Below are 18,809 nucleotides of genomic sequence, written 5' to 3' on the forward strand. Positions count from 1 at the left end.
CCTTTCTACATATATTTACCTAGCTTATCATTTGTATTCATTCTTTATCTTTTCTTTTCATTTTATTATTATTATTATTATTATCACAACTGTCTCATACAAATCATGACACTATTCTTTTAACATTTTTTTTTCAGATTCTACTTTGTTATACTTTTATATTCTCATTCTCATTTTCATTTCTTTTCTTTCTCTTTGCGAGGCAAACAATGCTTATCCCGGTTATGGATCAAAGTTATTACTCTTAATCCAAACCTTTTAGAAATCTATTGGCCTGGCCACTGCCAACAGTCTCCTCGAGGTAATTGTTCCTTCTAAGGTTTGCCTCTTTTATTACACAATTTAGAACTTTGCTATTTCTTTTTCTTCTTCTTCTTTTCACACTTTAGATTACTCTTTGTTCACTAATCCTTAAAATATTTTCGCTACTTTTTTATGCTCTCTAAAGTACTTCACTATTTTTCATGGTCAATTCTATTCTTATATTTTATAATCTATTTTGAAATTTTTTTTATATTCAATTTATCCTCTTATTAATACCCCATTACAGACTATTTCTTGGTTTTCTCAACAATTCTGAACAATCTTTTATTCCATGTCTTTTAGAGACATACTTAAAACATCATTCAAAAAATATCCAATATTCACCTCAATGAGATTTAAAGTTTTTCTTTTTCACATTTATCACAAGGTCGAATAGTTTATTTCTTTAAACCTTTAATACTTACCTTGGAGATAAGCTGAGACCCTATTTTATCTTGCTCTTTATGTTCGTATATGAGTACAAATTTTCTAGCCTCTTTACTTTTCTTAGTTGATCGTAATAGAATTGAACTTGTCATCACTCTTTTACCTAATTCTTTTCTCTTATCTTACTTTCCGATAACTGTAAATTTCGGGTCGTTACATTTCAAGTACCGAACAACACGTAGAGTCGTGTCTTAATGCTCTTGCCTTGGCTCATGCATAAACTGGAATAAAACATGAATCGATATGCCAAATCAGGTTTAGTCATTTCCAAATAAATCAAACAACCCATTAACCATTTGTACGACTCAGAATCAGATAAAACTGTCCTTGTAGCATACACTAATTTAGGATTTTGCTTTATTGGTGATTCTGCGGGCTTTGCTCCCAAAAGATCTGCCTCTAAAATAATATCAAGTGCATATTTCCTTTGACAAAGAAATAACCCCAAAGAGCTACAAGCTACCTCTATCTCCAAAAAATATTTCAAAATGCCAAGATCCTTCATATGGAAGCAAGAGCTGAGATACCTCATAAAATCATTCCTAGAAATAAGCAAATCATCAACATAAACTAGCACATTAATGCATACAAATCCCTTAATGTATGTAAAGAGATAATAATGAAAATATTATTGAATAAATCCATACCCTTTTAATGTAGTAACAAGTTTCGCAAACCAACATCGAGGAGTCTGTTTCACCCTATACAATGACTTGCGCAAATGACAAACCATTCTTGGCTTATTAGGAGTAAAACCTGGAGGAAGCTGCATGTAAACCTCTTCATCAAGATCACCATGCAGGGAGGCATTATGGACATCCATTTGATGTAACTCTCAATTTTTCAAAGCTGCAATAGCTAAGAAAGCACGAACAGTCACCATGTTGACCATAGGTGCAAAAGTTTCATTATAGTCAATACCTTCTACCTGATGATTACCAAAAAAAAAAACAAAACGAGTTTTAAGTCTCTCAATACTTCTATCAGAGTTACATTTAATCTTGTACACCCATTTACTACCCAATGCTTTCTTTCCAAGAGGAAGTGTTTCTATAGATCAAGTGTCATTATTCTCTAGAGCACAAATCTCTTTTTGCATAGCATCATGCCATACTGTATTCTTCATAGTCTCTTTGAAAGACTTTGGCTTAACCACTGCATTAATAGCTGCAAGAAAATTTTGGTGTTTTATAGTAAATTTTTCACAATTAACATAATGCCCTACAGGAAATAGAGTACTTGAGGAAGGCTCTGAAGTAGGTGAGGCAGGAGATGGACTTTTCTTTATGACGGTATGGTTGAAAAAATCTCAAAGCTTCATAGAGGGGGATTTCTCCCTATGCCCTCGTCTTAATTTAGGCGTATCATTACCCAAACCCCTTTATACCACCGTGTCATTAGAGGAAGAAAAAGATACCACGAATGTTGGAGAACTCGTAACTGGCAAACTCATAGGCTGTAAAGTAGCAAGTGCGGGAAATGTCGCAGATTGCAACCCCTCTGACTCACCAAAATATGTATAAAAAATTACGTTTGCTTTGTCATATGGCAGGACAACATTGCTAGGCTCAATAATTGCAACATTTCCATTCAAATACGAAAAACTGTCCTAAAAAAATTTCACATCGCGAGACATAAAGAACTTTTTAGAATCCATATCATATAAAAACCAACCCTTAGGGTATAAAAAAAACACAATTTCAACTTCGACTAGGAAACTTATCACCCTTAGAATGTTGATTACGAGCAAAACATAAGAAAATAAACATACGAATATCATCAAACAAAAAGGGAAACCAAACAACATCTCATAGGGTCTTTCATTGTGAATAAGAGGTGAAAGAGTTCAATTAATGAGATAAGAAGCGCCAATACACACTCCCCCTAAAAAGATATAAGCAGATTTCTCTAGAAACGCAAAGCAGAAACATTTAAAATGTGCTGATGGTTTCTCTCCACTCTACCATTCTGTTAAGGAGTACCAACACAAGATGTTTGAAATATAATGTTATTTGCAATAAAATAATCCTAAAGATAATTAAAATTTGTCCCCTTATCACTTATGACACACTTTATTTGTTGAGAAAATTGACGATCAACCATAGCAATAAATGACATGAAAACTTTGAAATCCTTATTTTTATTAACTAATAGATATACCCAAACAACATGAGAGAAATCATCAACCAATGTCAAAAAATAATGGATCCAAAAGATGAAGGAGTGTAACGATCCGGTTTTGACCTTAGTCGGAACAGTGGTTTTGGGACCACATATTTGAGTCAAAAAAATAGTTAAATATAATTTTTCATGCTTATGATGTGTGAATTAGCATATGTGAAAGTTTCGTCTGAAAATTCGTATTGTTTGTGTGCTTAATTTGATAAAAAGGACCTAATCACGTAAAATGTAAAAGTTGCTTGCTACTTGTTAAAAGTGCCCATTTGACTTGGCTTTATGATTGTGAGGTCCTTATAAGGTTATTTGACCATTGAATGAATTAAATGACTTAAATGGACATTATGTTATAATTCATTTATGGTTTAATAAAAGGGCAAAATTGGTATTTAGCATATTAAGTTAATTATATGAAAACAAAATAGAAAACAAAGCCATTTTATGTGTTCATCCACCAAAAATAAAAAGAAATAAAAGAGAAAGAAAACAAACTAGGGTTCGGCACTTTGATTTGGTGAATTAGGTATATGTTTTGCTCGGTTTTTGATAATTTTTATGTTTTTGTAATGTTGCTTCGTATACTATCAAGACCATGCCTCAATTTCTGATTTTGATGATGATTTTGAAATGTGCCAAGGATGAATTCATGAGCTTTATGTTGTTAATTGATGAAATATGAAAGTTTGATGTTGGGTTTATATGTTTTGTCTTTGGATTTTTGATAATTTTGACTAAAATGGGCTAAATTGTGAAATTTGTAAATTGAGAGACTAAAATGTTAAATAAATCTACATGGACTTAATGAACCTTATAGAAATTCGGTTAAGCTTGTGTACAAGCCAATTATGTGTATTTTTGTGATTTTGTGAATTAGGGACTAAAGTGTCAAATTGTAAAAATGTGAGGGCTAGTTTTCAAAATGCCCTAAATGTGTGTTTATGGATTGTTTTGAATGAATGTGTGATTGAATAAGTTGAATTTGAATTGATTTAGATCGGGAACTAAAGAATAGGGAATTAGATCGGGGAAAGTCGAAAGTGTCGAGTAACCGATTCCATCTATCTGAATCCCTACGAGGTTAGTCGATATACAATAAACGTGTTTGAATTGAATTCTTATTATTCATTTGACATTGAATTGTGATGCATGAATGTTCGAGCTAAATATATGCTATCCGTGAAAGTATCGACAAAGTTCCGACGTCTGAAAAGCCCCGTACGAACCTTAGGAATAGTTAGGATACATATGTCATGACATAGGATTTTCGATATCTGTTTTGCGTGAAAGACCATGTCTGGGACATTGCCGTCGTATCTAATTTCGTGTAAGACCCTGTCTTGGACAGTGGCATCGATATTTGATTACATGTAAGACCACATCTGGGATGTTGGCATTGTATATGTTCTTTGAGCTATCGGCGTATCCTTACGTTTCTGAATGGTTCAAACGGGCATTCCGAGAAAATGAATACCTTTGTGATATCATATCATATTCAGGTATGTTTACTTTGTATAGCCTATTTGTAAATGAAAGGTAAGTATTTGAATATGAGATTTGTGTAACATTGGTATACAAAGTATAAATGATTTGATGATACTTATTTGCTTTGAATGATATGTTTATTTGTATATGGCTTACTAAGCTTTTGAAAGCTTACTTTATGTGTGTTTACATTGTTTTATAGATATCAAAGCTACTATGAGCTCGGGGATCGTCGAGGATCGTCACCACACTATCGAACCTTATTTTGGTACTTTGAAAATGTATATATTAAAATATGGCCTGTATAGGCTAGAAGTTATGGAATTATGTTTTGTGGTGTACAAATTTAGCCATGTGATATGGCTAGTTTGTGTTTGTACTTATAGTTTGATAATGGTATATGATATGTGATGCTAATGTGGAATTGTGATATGTTTTGGTTGGCCAAAAGAAATGGTCAATGTTGAGAAGTTTTGGTAAGTTTTGAGTATTTGATTGAATAATGTATTGGCCATATGTTTAGGTATGATTTTAGTTTAAGTTTTGGTATGAATTGATTGACGAATTGATATTTGAAATGATTGGTAATGTTATAGCATGAATTATGTATGGCTTGGTATAGATATTGGCTGAAATGGTTGTGCATATATGCTTGGTTTGGTGCTTGTAGGTTGACCCAAATTAGGGTGGCAAATTGGATATTCAAATGGCCTATTTTTGTCTACACGGGCAGAGACACAGGCGTATGTCTTAGCCGTGTGCGATAAATGGTCATGTTACATGGCCGTGTGTCCCCTGAAGTACCTTACGAATTAAAGTCAGTATACCCTCCAGTTTTGACACGACCTAGACATATGGGCGTGTCTATTGGTCATGTGTGGCTTACGGGCTGGAACACGAGCATGTGGTCGGTCGTGTGGCCAAGTTAGTAGCCTCCCTAATTTTCATACAGTCTAACAACACGGGCGTGCTTTGTGGCCTTGTGGATAAGTCAATATGTATGCCCTATTTTTTCATGGCTTAGACACACGGGCGTGTCTAAGCTCTTGTGAGGCACACAGCTTGTTCACACGGGCGTGTGACCTTTTAAAAGTTGAAAAAATTTCTAAGTTTTCAAAAATTTTATATGTTATCATATTGGTCCCAAATGCATGAGTTAGGCTTTGTATGCTCGATTTAAGTTCTTATTGAATGTGAATGAATGACATTTATCGAAATGATACGATTATTTGTTAATGATTGTTCTGAATGTTATTATAAGTCTGGTAATGCCTCTTAACCTATTCCGGCGATGGTTATGGGTTAGAGGTGTTACAAAGAGTGTCATAAAACCCCTATAAATCACAATGAACTGGGTTAGAGGTGTTACAAAGAGTGTCATAAAACCCCTATAAATCACAATGAACTAACTCAAAAATAAAATTGGCTTTCTGTTCACTAATTGGAAAGCTATTTCTAGTTTTCTTAGCACGGTGAAAAATTTCACATGCTTTATTAAGATAATCTCTAGAGTTACTAACATAAGGAAGTAACTTTACTACTTTCTCAGAAGGGTGGTCCAATCTTCTATGCCAAAGTTTCAAAGAGGATGAAGCTTCAACTGAAATAGCTTTAACCATTGAAACTACAGAAAGTAGTAAAGTCCATCATGTCTCTTACCTGCTCTAATCAGCTTCCTCGAATGAATATCTTTAATATCACATATGTTAGTAGAAAATTGGGAAAAACAATCCATACCATCATTCAACTGGGAAATCAAAATTAAATTTCAGTTTAATTTAGGAATGTAAAGAACGTGTTTTAAGTGAATTTTTTTCGTCAATTTAACCGTTCCTTCTTTGGTAGCCACCACTATTTGGCCATCAGGTGGTCCTATAGAACATGCTACATCTTTTAGATTAATCAAACTTATGAGGTCACCCATAACATGATTTGAACACCCTATATTAGTAATCCAATTATTCTTGGACTTACTATTTAATCGAGTGGAAGTTGATTGTTTATTATCAAATATCACCAGAAGAGACTACCATTGCTCAGTAGTAAAACCGGGAAGTGTCAGCCCTTGACACTTGCGTTGCCCCTGCTATGTTCTGTGTTGATGTTGCTCCATTACTAGTATCTATAACAGTAGCGTTGGCATGCACACTACCTTTGCCACGAGAAACTTGCTGCATAGAAGATCCCACACTTGTCTTGCCACCACGACCATCACTTTTCATCTTTGGCTTCCCATACTTTTCAACCCACTAATCTGGGCAGCCATGTAAGTCAAAACATGTAGCCACCTCTTGCCCCTTGCGATGGTAATGAGTGCACAACAAGGTCAAATTATCAATATGATCAGCCCGACCTTTGTTACAACCCTTTGTGCGCACCGCAAAGCCAAAAATTTTAGGCTTCTCTTCCTTGACCTGTGTAATGTCATGTACGCGTTCCTCCTGAGTAATTTGCTGGAATATGCGATTCAAAGAAGGCAAAGATCTTGGGAATGTAGTATAGACTTAATCTGAGCATAATAATCAAAATAGAGACCAAGAAGAAATTGATAAAGTTGGTCGTGCTCACGACGTTGTTCATGCGCCTTCCCTAAGTTACATAAACATTGTCCACACTTGCAACAAATCAAAGGTTCATGATTATCTAATTCATCCCACAAAACCTTTAATTTACTGGAATAAACTACTATACTCATAGTCTTGGTTTGCTCACAACAACTAATATCTACTTTTAATTGTTGAATACGTGGACCGTTAACAATGAAAAACTTTTATGTAAACCATCCACAAATTTTTTGCATCATCATAATTGGAAAGCATCGATCTTACCTCCAGATCGATAGTATTGAGAATATAGGACACAAGCATACAATGGATGGTAACCCAATCATCCTTTGAGCAAGAGGGAACAAGATCTATAATGGTACCATCAAGAAATCCAAATGTGCTCCAAGAAGACAGAGCGACACGAATAGCATAAGCCCAATCATCAAAATTGTTGAGCTTTAATCGAATAGGAGTAATAAAGTCATTGGGTCGATCTTGAGGACCCAAGAAAAATGGAGAGTTAGGTTTAGTTTTAGGTGGTGGTGGAGGAGGAGGAAAAGTCTCACCGCTAGCCATTTAGAATGATGAAAGAAAAAAAAATTGCGCCAAAAAACTTACTCAAATGTTAAAATTGCGCCAAAAAACTTACTCAAATGTCATGACAAGAATAGGGTAATCTCTTCATTTTTATTGATAGATCTCAAGGATATATATATATATATATAGTAGTTATGTAGGAATCAAATTCCTAAAAAATAATATTTCATAATAATATCCCATTAGGAATCAAATTGCTAAAAGATAATATCACATAATAATATCCTAACATCCCTCTCAAGTTGGAGTATGCAGATCATAATATAATAATATACTACGTAACTATGACTAAAACTATTAATACATAAACTACCAATAAAACTATTAATACATAAATAACTTTTATTATATCATAAGTTATAATAAAATATATAATATCAATATTTATGTGTAATTTAGTATATTACAATACATGTCTATAACTAGTAATATATAAAATATTATTTTTATTAAATTAAACTTTGATTTGGATTTTAACTTTTACAAATTGTATTTGGGTATTGAGTTTAATTTAATTTAATTTTGAATTTAAAATTTGGGTTATAACTAATTTATTTTTGACTTTTGATAATCAACATATTATTTGAGTTTGGGTTTAGTATAATATATTTGGGGTTCAAAAATAAGTATTTCGAAACATAAGTATTAGGTTTATAAATTTAATAAGAAAGATAAAAGCTACTCAATTGTCAATATAATATAATAGTAAACAATAAAAGGTATCTTCATTAATTTAATATACACATCATATGATAAATTTTACACACAATTCTCAATTTAATTATTTTATATAAAGTAATTCTATTAAATATATAATTGATCCTTTTTTAAGGCAAATCTAAATCGCATTGTTATAATATAAAAGTAAAATGAAGGATTATATTTGAAATTAAAGGGTCTGTTTGATTGGCTGTAAAATGTTTTCCGTAAAATGAATTCTGGAAAATATTTTACTTTTCTGTAAAATGACTTACTGGAAAATATTTTCTGGTGTTTGATTGAATCTGTGTAAAATATTTTCTGCTGTTTGACAGATTTCCTGAAAATATTTTCCGGAAAAGTTGTTTTTTACATATATTAATATATATTAATAAATTTTTATATTTTAAATTGTTTTTACATATATTGCAATGATTTATTTATAATAATACTCAATAATAAGCTACAATATTGATCGTTATAAATTGAAAAAATATTATCCATAATGAGTACTAGTAAGAATATTGAATAATTATAAATTGCTTCGAAACCATAATGAGTACTAGAAATAATATTATCCAAATACATAATTAGTAGTACACCACATAGTAACAACATTGTCGAAGTGCATAATATTACACCACATAAAAGTATCAATATCTTCAACGCTGAGAAAATTTTTGAAGCCAAATTTTTCTATGCTTCTTACTTTTAACTAAAAACATTTTGGCCTCTGATTCATGACTCCCTAGATAATCACACACAGAACACAAGAAGTCATCATCAAATCCTTCTTCCTCCATCGACATCACTTGTTCATAAAGCTGTGCTGTATTGTCGGCAGTAAATTGTTTCAAAGCATTAGCAATTTCGCCAAGTTGCTCACCCACAAATTTAATTTGTTCATCAACGAGACTTTCTTGACCACTTTTTCTTTTACTTTTGGATGTGCCAGATGAAGATACATTTGTTCTTACCTCTTCAGCCTCTTCATTGTCGCAGTCTACAGGCATTGAATCTTCATTATCATCATCCAAATCTATGTCAGCAAATGTTCTGGCAAAACTCCCTGTTGCCATATCTTTGCCAACAACCACAGCCATTTCATCATAATGATCAATGCTTTTATTCAAAAATGGTTCATACTTCTTGTGTGCCTGTTGGATATTATACACAATTAAAATAACAAGTAAAAAACAATTGAAATATACTTAACATATATATACATATATTACCATCACTGTTGCATCGTATGTCGCTCTATCACATGTGATCATTTTCATGTTATCATCCCATCCAAAACCACTTTCACCTCGAATTTTGCATATAATCTGCCACTGGTTTTTTACTGTCCTCAAATGATTTTCCACGTGCTTTGTATCGCATTGGACTTGGAATCTAGAAGAAATGGCGTCGGCAACTCGATTAATAGAAACTGATTTGAAAGTATTAGAAGGATTATTTCCTTTTCGAGCCTCCTCTGCTAGAATTTCAAGGAAAACATGTTCCATCGGTTTTGTCCACCTGAATTGCTTGGAGATCCCTTCTTTGTTGCCCTTACCCATTCTACATTAAATAATTGTCATTATCAATAATTTCAATATCCAACAAGCTTAAAACATAATAATCAATTCAATATCCAACAATGTTAAAACATAATCAATATCTAACCAATTCAAGATATATATCAAAATCCAACAATCTAAAATCTGACAATGTTATTATCCAACCAACATTTACAAAAAAAAAACATCAGTCTAAAACATACATAACATAGAAATAATAACCCTAAGCCTAAATCTACCTAATATTTCTAGCCATGTAATCAGTCCACATAGTTTCTGCAATCTCATCTCTCTTAGCAGACCATTCTCTTGCTTCTTGTCTTTCTTCTCGCTCCGTGAGAGTTTGTATTATCGAATCAAACTCAGACTCCTCGTATAATCCTTGATTAAGTAAATCACTAGGATCAACTCCCATTATATGATTATGAATGATACAACAAGCCAAAACTATATCTACTTGAGTTTGAAAATTCCAAAATGGTTCAGCATCTAATACACGAAACCGTTTCTTTAAAATCCCAAAAACACGTTCAACAGTGATCCGTAATGATGAATGTCGAAGATTAAAGAGTTCCTTTTCATTTTCAGGCCATTCAGCACCAAACTCTTTTAAATGATATCGGACACCACGATATGGGGTAATACATCCAATTCGGATGCCATATCCAGCATCAGCAAGATAATATTTACCTACAATTTTACAATACGTAATTAATACTGATAAACTATGAGCTTATTGGAACTATTTGTGATAAATATTACCTTCTGGAATTCTTAATCCTCTTGGGCGTGAAAGTGCATCACTTAAGATACGAGAATCATGTGCACTACCTTCCCAACCAGCTAGAACATAGGCAAATTTCAAATCAAATGTAATGGCAGCCAATACATTTTGTGTCGTCCCCCCTTTACGGCTACGAAATCTTCTTTCAATGCTAAGTGGAACAGATGCACGAATATGAGTTCCATCTAATGCTCCAATACAATCTTTAAAATAAGGATAAAACCTTGGATTGTTTCTAATTTCACTAGGATTTGACTCATCAGGTAATCTAATAACTAGTCTATACAATTTCAAAATAGCTCTCAATACAACCCTAAAGTAATGGTGAACTGTCTGAATTGATCTATAATATCTAGATCCAATCACTCGAAACCTTACATTATGACCAATTATATGTAAAAATATAACTACTTGCTCCCTAATATCGACAGATTTAGACGATTGTAACAAATTATTCGTACTAAGAATATCACATAAATTAAAAAAGGCGATCGGTCTCATCCTTATTATATCAATGCAATGCTGGTCACCACTATATAAAATACTATTAATATAGTTTTCTCTTTCATAATCTCGATTCTCACGAGGGCGAGAAGCAATTTTCTTCCTAGTTTCTAATTTTTTAATCCAAAGAGCCCCAAAAGCTAAAACTGAAGCCACAACTCCGGCAATTGCCATTTGATTTTGATTACGATCCATCTACACAAAATAATGCCACACAAATATATGATCACTACTACAAAAGATGCAAGATTTTCATAAGATCACATAAAGTTACCATGAGTAAAAAAGTGCATACATACATATCAAGCTAATTGTAATTGCCCAATAATAATTTTTTTAAAGTAGCACTTAAATATTGATCATAGTTAATACAATACTTCAATTGGTGCAAGAGTTTTAAATATATTGATCATGTATTAAAGTTACCATGACTTAAAATATCTTTCATGTATTTGTTATATATTGATCATAGTTAATAATATGTTTTTATAAAGTTATTAAAATATATTGATCATGATTTTATAAAGTTAAGATCACTTAAAATATATTGCTCAAAAGCTATAAATGTTGATGCCTCTTTTTTTTTAAAATATAAAAGAGTTTTAAATACTTCAATTGCTATCAAGTGTGTTTTCTTTTTTTATTTCAATATAAACAAAAAAAATTGACAATGTTATAAATTTTTTTTATTTCTATTTTTTATAATTTTTTAAATTATAAATTGATTACTTTTTATAAAAAATAAATAATGTTTAAGTGCACTGCTACAATTACTATATATACAGTTAAAATTTCGGACATAATTAACAAAAATATCAGTCTTATCATAAATATAACAGCTCATCACTGCCATTTCCCAACAAATTACAGAAAAAATGTAAATCAATAATAAACCATACCCAAGCACATCCAACAACCATTTAATTCACTTGAACCGAATTATAACAACCACAAATGCTTATTAGAAGGCTTATCATAAATCAAGCACACCACAAACCTCTTATGAAAATATCGACCAAGGCCACCAACACGAGTACGAATGCTGAGGTAGAGGCTAGGACAGCAAGAACTATACAGATGGAGGTCAAGCATACAAAGAAATTAGAACCGTTAGGAGCAATAAAAAATAGAAGCTAAGACAACATCAGTCTTGCCATCATCAATAAACATAATCAAAATCCAAATCAATAAACATACAAAAATTGGGTCATCTTCAACAGTTTATTTTAACACAATTACATCCAACTTGTATAAATTAAAGACAACATCACATGTTTTTATCTTTTCACTTCTATAATAATTAAATTTATATCGGTATTAATTAAAAACTCCAACATTTCATCCATAATTCCTGATATAATATTAACAATAATCATCCTCAACAACTCTCATTACCATATTAACAATAATCTGTAGAATTATGAGCTAAAAACATGTGAACTTCGCTCGTGTGAATGGAAGTAAAAAGAAAAATAATTATTCATAATTTATGATTAGTTTCTTTAAAAAGAATTAACTTATTTTTAAAGGCAATTATTATATAAAATATCCAAAAGCCGTAAGCAGTATCTACATATAATTCAAACTGATTTTTACTGTCAAAACATACTAACCCTAAATAATGAGTTCAAAGTTTAATTAACAAAACCCTTGCTAATTGATTCAGCCATTCCATGCCAATGTATTAGTGTTTGAAAGAGATAGAGACAGTTGCCACAAACAGATGTGAACTTCATTTATGCAATTTAGGATTGGGATGGAAATTAGTGGGCAAGGCCTTCTGGTGTAACCTACCAAACAAACGAATGTGCCCTAAATTTTCCCAAAATGAGAATCTATACAAATTTGATGTGGTTGTGGTTGTAGGGTTGGATTTTTTACTTGGCCAAACCAGAATGCAACCTATCAACTTGTTAAAGCAAACCAACAGTTGATTGAACCTTAGGACGGTAGCGAAAGGAACCTTCTAGCTAACCGGGTCAATTCAAACTCACAACATACTCCATGGAATTAAGAATCCAGCGTAATTGGTTTTCTCCAGCGGCTCTTTTTTCTATATTTTTTAAGATGGCCCTGCTACGTCTGCCCATTACAGAGCAGGCCTGACTCTCGTGAGCAGGTCCGCTGGAATTGAAAACCCTTTCTTCCGCCCTCGCCACTTCTTTCGCTGACCCTATCCACCCCCTTTTCAGAATACCAGATCAAGAGATGAATTAGCGGATCACAGGGCTAAGTCGAAGCATGCCTGAACCTTCTTTAGTTTAGTAGTGAGCCGTACCGAGCAGCTCCTAGCAAGGGCTTCAAGATCATAGTAATGCCTGCTAAAATTTTCCTTGGGTACGAATCTCATGTTCAAAGCTGGTTTCTCTAGACACCATGGAAAAGATCACTGACGAGCTCAAAAAGTTTAAATTGTCAGTTTCATCCTCTTTATGAGCCTGAGATCATAATCATATGGGTCTACAATTCTCATTTCTTAGTTACAGAAAGCCCTTCTCAAGGAAGTAAGCCAAAAGCCACTCATCTGAGCCAGCGGATTCTCATTCTGCTGTGCCGGTGCGCAAAGCAAGCACGCTTAGACTGCGATGTACCTTATTCTGGCTAACAGCTTAATTTGTGCTAACAGGACCAGGACATCCCTTTCTGGGCATATTCCTTCGACTTTTGATGAAAAAAAACAACCTATTTTCCCACAACTTATTCTGGAATAACCTATTCTTAACAATTTATGGCATCGGATCGGCTAAGTATCTTGATTCGTCTAGGTCCTGCCTTGGTCTCTAAGCTTAAGCCTTGCTAACGGTTTTCAACCTTTATACCTCACTCAGGGCATAGCTCGAATCTAAAAAAGTTTTCTAAAGTGTTCAGAGATCGTCTGTGAACAAATCGGCTCTTGCAAGAGAAGACAGATCCATAGGCAGCAAAAGAAGACTTTCGCTAAACAACAGACAGCTTCACAAGAGAAAGGAAAAGGAGTCGATTCCTTATTCTATTATGGGTAACGAAAGTTGGAGTAGCAGGATTCGCATATATACCAGTGTATGTGAGAGTTTAACTACACATGCAGTTCAAAAAACCAAATAAAACCATTTTCGACAGAATATTTCCCACAGAAACAGAAACAGAAACAAAAACAGAAAATACAAACCCAGCATGTCTTACCTGAAATTTCCCACAGATCTGACGGAAATGGTGGTCGGAGAGAACGTATTGTGGGGGAAAATCAGTCGACAGATCTTGTGGGGGTTTGGAAATGGAAGGAAATGAAGGAATGAAGGTTTTAGAAGGCTGGAGAGAATATGGAAAATGTCTTACCGAAATGAAGGGTGTAAGACATTTTCCCCAATTTTGTAATAGCTTTTCCCGTGTCTTGGAATTGGTTTTACAAAAGGAAAATATTTTCCTGCTATCAAACACTGGAAAATGTGTAAAACCAATTCCGGAATTGGTTTTCCCCCTATCAAACACAGCCTAAAATATTTATAACTTTAAAATTTTAAAATTATTTGAATCCATCAGAGCTTACCTAAACTTCATATGAGGTCGAATCCAAAAAAATTTGAATCTGAAAAAGTTCGAACTCGAAAAAATCCAATTCTAAGAAAATTTAAATTTGAAGAAAGATAAAAAATTCTTTCTAAATTCAAAATAAAACCAATACATAAAATCGAACTTATATTTGCGAATGGACATTTGGTTTCTTGAATAAAACCAGTACTCAAGAATATCGTCCACGACCAAGCAGATTCAGATTCTATGCTTAAGGCATTAATATGCCTTCATATATAATTTGTCGGTCTATATTAAAATATTATTGAGCATAAGGATATGTAATTAAGTCATTGTGATGCTATTGGAATATCATTCTTAACTTGCAGTCTCTTTGGACCCAAATGAAGCTATTCTAGAATCTCAAATATTTTATGCAAAAAAACATATTAAAGAAACGTATATATGATAAAGCTCATCAACCCCAGTTCAATGAACCAACGCTTGCATGATTTAAAGAAACACCCAAAATAAAGAAATCAAGTATTTGTTTCGTTTCGTCCCTTTTTTTTCCTCTTTTATTTGGAGAAAACAATGTTTTGGAGTGGCCTATAAAATTCAGAAAATAAATTTGAAAAGAATACCATTGTTAATTTCCTTTGACCATAACATTCTTTACCACCAAAGCAATCTACATTTGCTAGAAACTTCTTGGCAATGCTTTAAATTCAGCACCCACCAAGGCAAATTTCCATCGACAATCTGAACCAAAACAGAAAACGAAGTATTTAATTATCCAAGAAAGAAAAAACATGGAATCAGGAGGAGAAACAAGAAGAGTAGTTGTTGTTGGAGGTGGCATTGCTGGCTCCCTCCTTGCCAAGTCTTTACAATTCAATGCTGTCACCCTTATCGACCCGTAAGCTTTGTTTTCTCTCTTTCTCACACTTATAACTAGTTTTTGTTCCTTCAATATTCCAATTCATTTCTTCCCCAAAACATCAAGACATAAGTCTACCCAACACTGCAACTGCATTGAATATCTTGGTTTATCTTGTTTTTCTTGCAACTGAAGTAATATATGTAGGAACTGAGACTTCTTTTGGGTAGTAACTTTAGCTGTTCGTATATATATAGGAAGGAGTATCTTGAAATTACATGGGCGAATTTGAGGAACATGGTGGAGCCATCATTTGCGGAAAGATCAGTGATAAACCATACAGATTATCTTACCAATGGACGTATTGTTACATCTGCTGCCACAAATATCACGGACACTCATGTATGGACAGCCGATGGCCATCGTATTGCTTATGATTATCTTGTGATTGCTACTGGACACAGGGATGTTGTCCCCAACACTAAGACGGACAGACTTAATCAATACAAAGCAGGTAAACACTACATCAAAAACTATTGCTCCTCTTTTCATGCATTATTCTTCACTATCACGCGTCAAGGCTATTAAGATGTTGCAAATGTTTTTCGAAATTAAAGTGTGTTTTCTTTTTAACCTTCATTGTTCCGACCCTTCATCTATTATAAGCTACTCAAGTTAATTTTAATATACATACATATATGTGCGGACAGAAAATCAGAAGATACAATCTGCCAATTCGATTTTGATTGTTGGGGGAGGACCGACTGGTGTTGAACTTGCTGGAGAAATAGTCACTGACTTCCCTGACAAGAAGGTGACATTGGTTCATAAGGGACCCAGGTTGTTGGAATTCATTGGAACCAAGGCTTCCAACAAGACTTTGCGTTGGTTGAAATCTAGGAAAGTTGAAGTAAAATTGGAGCAAGCAGTTGACTTGAATTCAAGCACTTTAGATGGAAGCCACGTATATAAAACCTCGAGCGGAGAAAGCATCAAATCAGATTGCCATTTCCTTTGTGCTGGAAAACCTTTGGCCTCAGCATGGCTTAATGACACTATATTGAAGACCCACCTGGATGGAAATGGAAGGTTGATGGTTGATGAGCATTTGAGAGTCAATGGCCGCGCTAATATATTTGCAATAGGAGATATCACTGATATTCCCGTAAGTCCTATCACCTCGAACGAGCCGGATTTGAGTATCCTAATACTCAACTCTAATTGCTCACGAGTTTAAGTAATCTGAACTCAAGTTTGAGTATAAATATTCCTTGGGATTATTCTTTTTATTAGATAAATAAGCTTAATCAAATTTGAGTAATTTAATTTTTATTTTGAATCAAATTTAAATTTTAAAAGTGGTATCCAATTTAATTCAAATTAAATTTCTTACAGCTCAATTCCATTATACTACATATTTTATAGATTAAAGTAACGTTTTAGACGTAAATGCAAATTATCCAGGAACTCAAACAAGGGTTTTTAGCTCAAAAACATGCCATAGTAGTTGCGAAAAACTTGAAGGTGTTGACGAGCGGAGGAGTCCAAGAAAGCAAATTGTCAAAGTATGAGCCTGGTTCAGCCATTGCCTTGGTTTCCCTTGGAAGGAAAGATGCCATCGCCCAATTTCCTTTTGCAACCATTAGTGGATGCCTGCCTGGCTTGCTCAAATCTAGGGACTTATTTGTAGGCAAGACAAGAAAGAACATGGGCTTACAAGCTTAATATTTTGATAGATATGCTTAAAATGAGCAATTTTGAGACTACGTCTTACTCTAACTTTTTTGTTGTTTTGTGTTGTTTTTTCCACTTCGTTGCTATTTTGAGATTGGTGAATAAAGAAGTTCCTTTGTTTGCGAGACGTGGTTAATAACGACTTTCATAAATTTCAAGCACTGTATAATTTCTTTTGAATGAAATGCATTCAAGGTGGGTGGGAAACTAAAATTTTGATTTTAAAATTTGAAATTTGAAATGTATATCCTTCAAATTTATGATTTTAAACTTAATCCAATAATAAGGATATAGTACAAATACTATTCGATTTGCAAGAAATTAATTTATTAATTGTATTTGCCTCAAGTTGATATTTCTATTTTTCAAATTGCTTGATTTTAATCCTAAAGCTAACATATTCCATTTGGATGGTTAACTTTTTTTTATTTACATTTCATTTTCTTGTTGAGTGGACATTTACGAGTATCATAATGATAAAACTAAAACGGAGACCCTAAAAAGGCAGAAAATTTTTTAAATCCACTTCAAAAAAAAATAATGAGAAAGAATTAAACAAAACCTAAAATGGTCAACAAGAAAAAAGACCAATGAGAGAAAATAAAAATAAGAACAAAGTTTCAAAAGAACTACCTCTTGATAATTCCACATAAAAACCCATTTTTTCAGTTTTTTTTTAGGGGGTTCTTTTGAAGTGGAAATCAATGAACAAAAGGAAGCAAAAACAAACAACAGTAACAACAAAAGAAGAAGAAGAGGAGGAGAAGGAGGAGGAGGGGAAGAGTCAATAAAGGTTATATAAATGAAACAAATTATTAATGGTAATTAAAAGCAAGAAAATGTTTTCCCATCAAATGACTAAGAAATCGAAAGATTTGGGTTCCATGTGAAATTATCAGGCGGGTCTTTTGAATTTTTTTGTTCTTTCTTTTAGTGTCTTATTGATTTTCCTTCTTGCCTACCATTTCCAAGCTCTGTGGATCTTTTGTAGTGTCTTACTAGTTTATAAATTGAAAAATTGGGTTTCATGTGAAATTATCAGTGGACTATTTAGATATTCTATTGGTATAAGTTGAGTATTCATGTGGAGATGAGCTCTTTCAATGAGGTGTTGTAGTGAACATTAAGAACAATGTTTAGTTTAAGTGTGGGAGAGAGTATGTTAAGTTGTTTAATTCTTTAGAATTTTTCAAACTTTTCAATTTTTTCTTGTTGCATGATGCTTTATTCATGATCATGATATTGAAATATTTTGGTTTATGCAAAGCATGATGTTATAAGTGTGGATATATGAATGGAGTAGTTGCATGGTTGATTGGTTAGTTCAATATGAGACGTTTTAGTTCTTATGTGTTAATGAGATGTAGATATCTTAATTTTGATTTGGAATTTTTGTATATGTTCATACCATGTGATAAATGGATGATGAGATTGCGGCAAAGTTATTGTCTGTAGAAGTGAATAATTCAATGTTTTTTTTGAAGAAAAATTTGCTGGATTTTATTATAATAAACCAACTCAAAAGTAAAACCAAAATGACATGGGTCATAAAAGACCAGTCCAAACTTATAAACAAAGAAAAGCCCACAAAAGCCAAAACC

General features: G+C 33.1%; 2 protein-coding genes and 1 long non-coding RNA gene across 3 annotated transcripts; 1 reads left to right on the forward strand and 2 right to left on the reverse strand.

Moving 5' to 3' along the window:
* Nucleotides 1–9,987: 9,987 nt before the first annotated feature.
* LOC121203673 (putative nuclease HARBI1) lies at nt 9,988–11,402 on the reverse strand. Its single transcript, XM_041074108.1, has 3 exons — nt 11,380–11,402; nt 10,580–10,845; nt 9,988–10,507 (listed from the first exon to the last, which is right to left on the reverse strand). The coding sequence occupies exons 1-3, from the start codon at nt 11,400–11,402 to the stop codon at nt 10,053–10,055; spliced, it is 744 nt and encodes a 247-aa protein (XP_040930042.1). The 3' UTR covers nt 9,988–10,052.
* Nucleotides 11,403–11,908: 506 nt separating this feature from the next.
* Nucleotides 11,909–14,692, reverse strand: LOC107953155 (uncharacterized). Its single transcript, XR_001699101.2, has 2 exons — nt 14,268–14,692; nt 11,909–12,174 (listed from the first exon to the last, which is right to left on the reverse strand). It is a non-coding gene; the product is annotated as an uncharacterized lncRNA (long non-coding RNA).
* A 432-nt stretch (nt 14,693–15,124) lies between these two features.
* LOC107956509 (apoptosis-inducing factor homolog A) lies at nt 15,125–17,417 on the forward strand. The gene is made up of 4 exons (XM_016892143.2): nt 15,125–15,513; nt 15,732–15,988; nt 16,185–16,639; nt 16,939–17,417. Exons 1-4 carry the CDS (start codon nt 15,407–15,409, stop codon nt 17,197–17,199), a joined length of 1,080 nt encoding a protein of 359 aa, XP_016747632.1. The 5' UTR covers nt 15,125–15,406; the 3' UTR covers nt 17,200–17,417.
* The last annotated feature ends 1,392 nt before the right edge of the window (nt 17,418–18,809 follow it).

This window comes from Gossypium hirsutum, chromosome A07, assembly GCF_007990345.1.
Source record: "Gossypium hirsutum isolate 1008001.06 chromosome A07, Gossypium_hirsutum_v2.1, whole genome shotgun sequence".
Lineage (NCBI taxonomy): Eukaryota > Viridiplantae > Streptophyta > Magnoliopsida > Malvales > Malvaceae > Gossypium > Gossypium hirsutum.

What these genes read in the sequence shown, in the direction of transcription:
- LOC121203673 (XM_041074108.1), bottom strand. Translation starts at nt 11,402, where the DNA reads ATGTATGCACTTTTTTACTCATG. An exon ending in TATGCACTTTTTTACTCATG is followed by an intron (nt 10,846 to 11,379) that starts GTAACTTTATGT and finishes GTCAAATCCTAG; the next exon opens with TGAAATTAGAAACAATCCAA. An exon ending in AGGATTAAGAATTCCAGAAG is followed by an intron (nt 10,508 to 10,579) that starts GTAATATTTATC and finishes GTAAAATTGTAG; the next exon opens with GTAAATATTATCTTGCTGAT.
- LOC107956509 (XM_016892143.2), top strand. Translation starts at nt 15,407, where the DNA reads ATGGAATCAGGAGGAGAAACAAGAAGAGTAGTTGTTGTTGGAGGTGGC. An exon ending in GCTGTCACCCTTATCGACCC is followed by an intron (nt 15,514 to 15,731) that starts GTAAGCTTTGTT and finishes GTATATATATAG; the next exon opens with GAAGGAGTATCTTGAAATTA. An exon ending in ACTTAATCAATACAAAGCAG is followed by an intron (nt 15,989 to 16,184) that starts GTAAACACTACA and finishes ATGTGCGGACAG; the next exon opens with AAAATCAGAAGATACAATCT.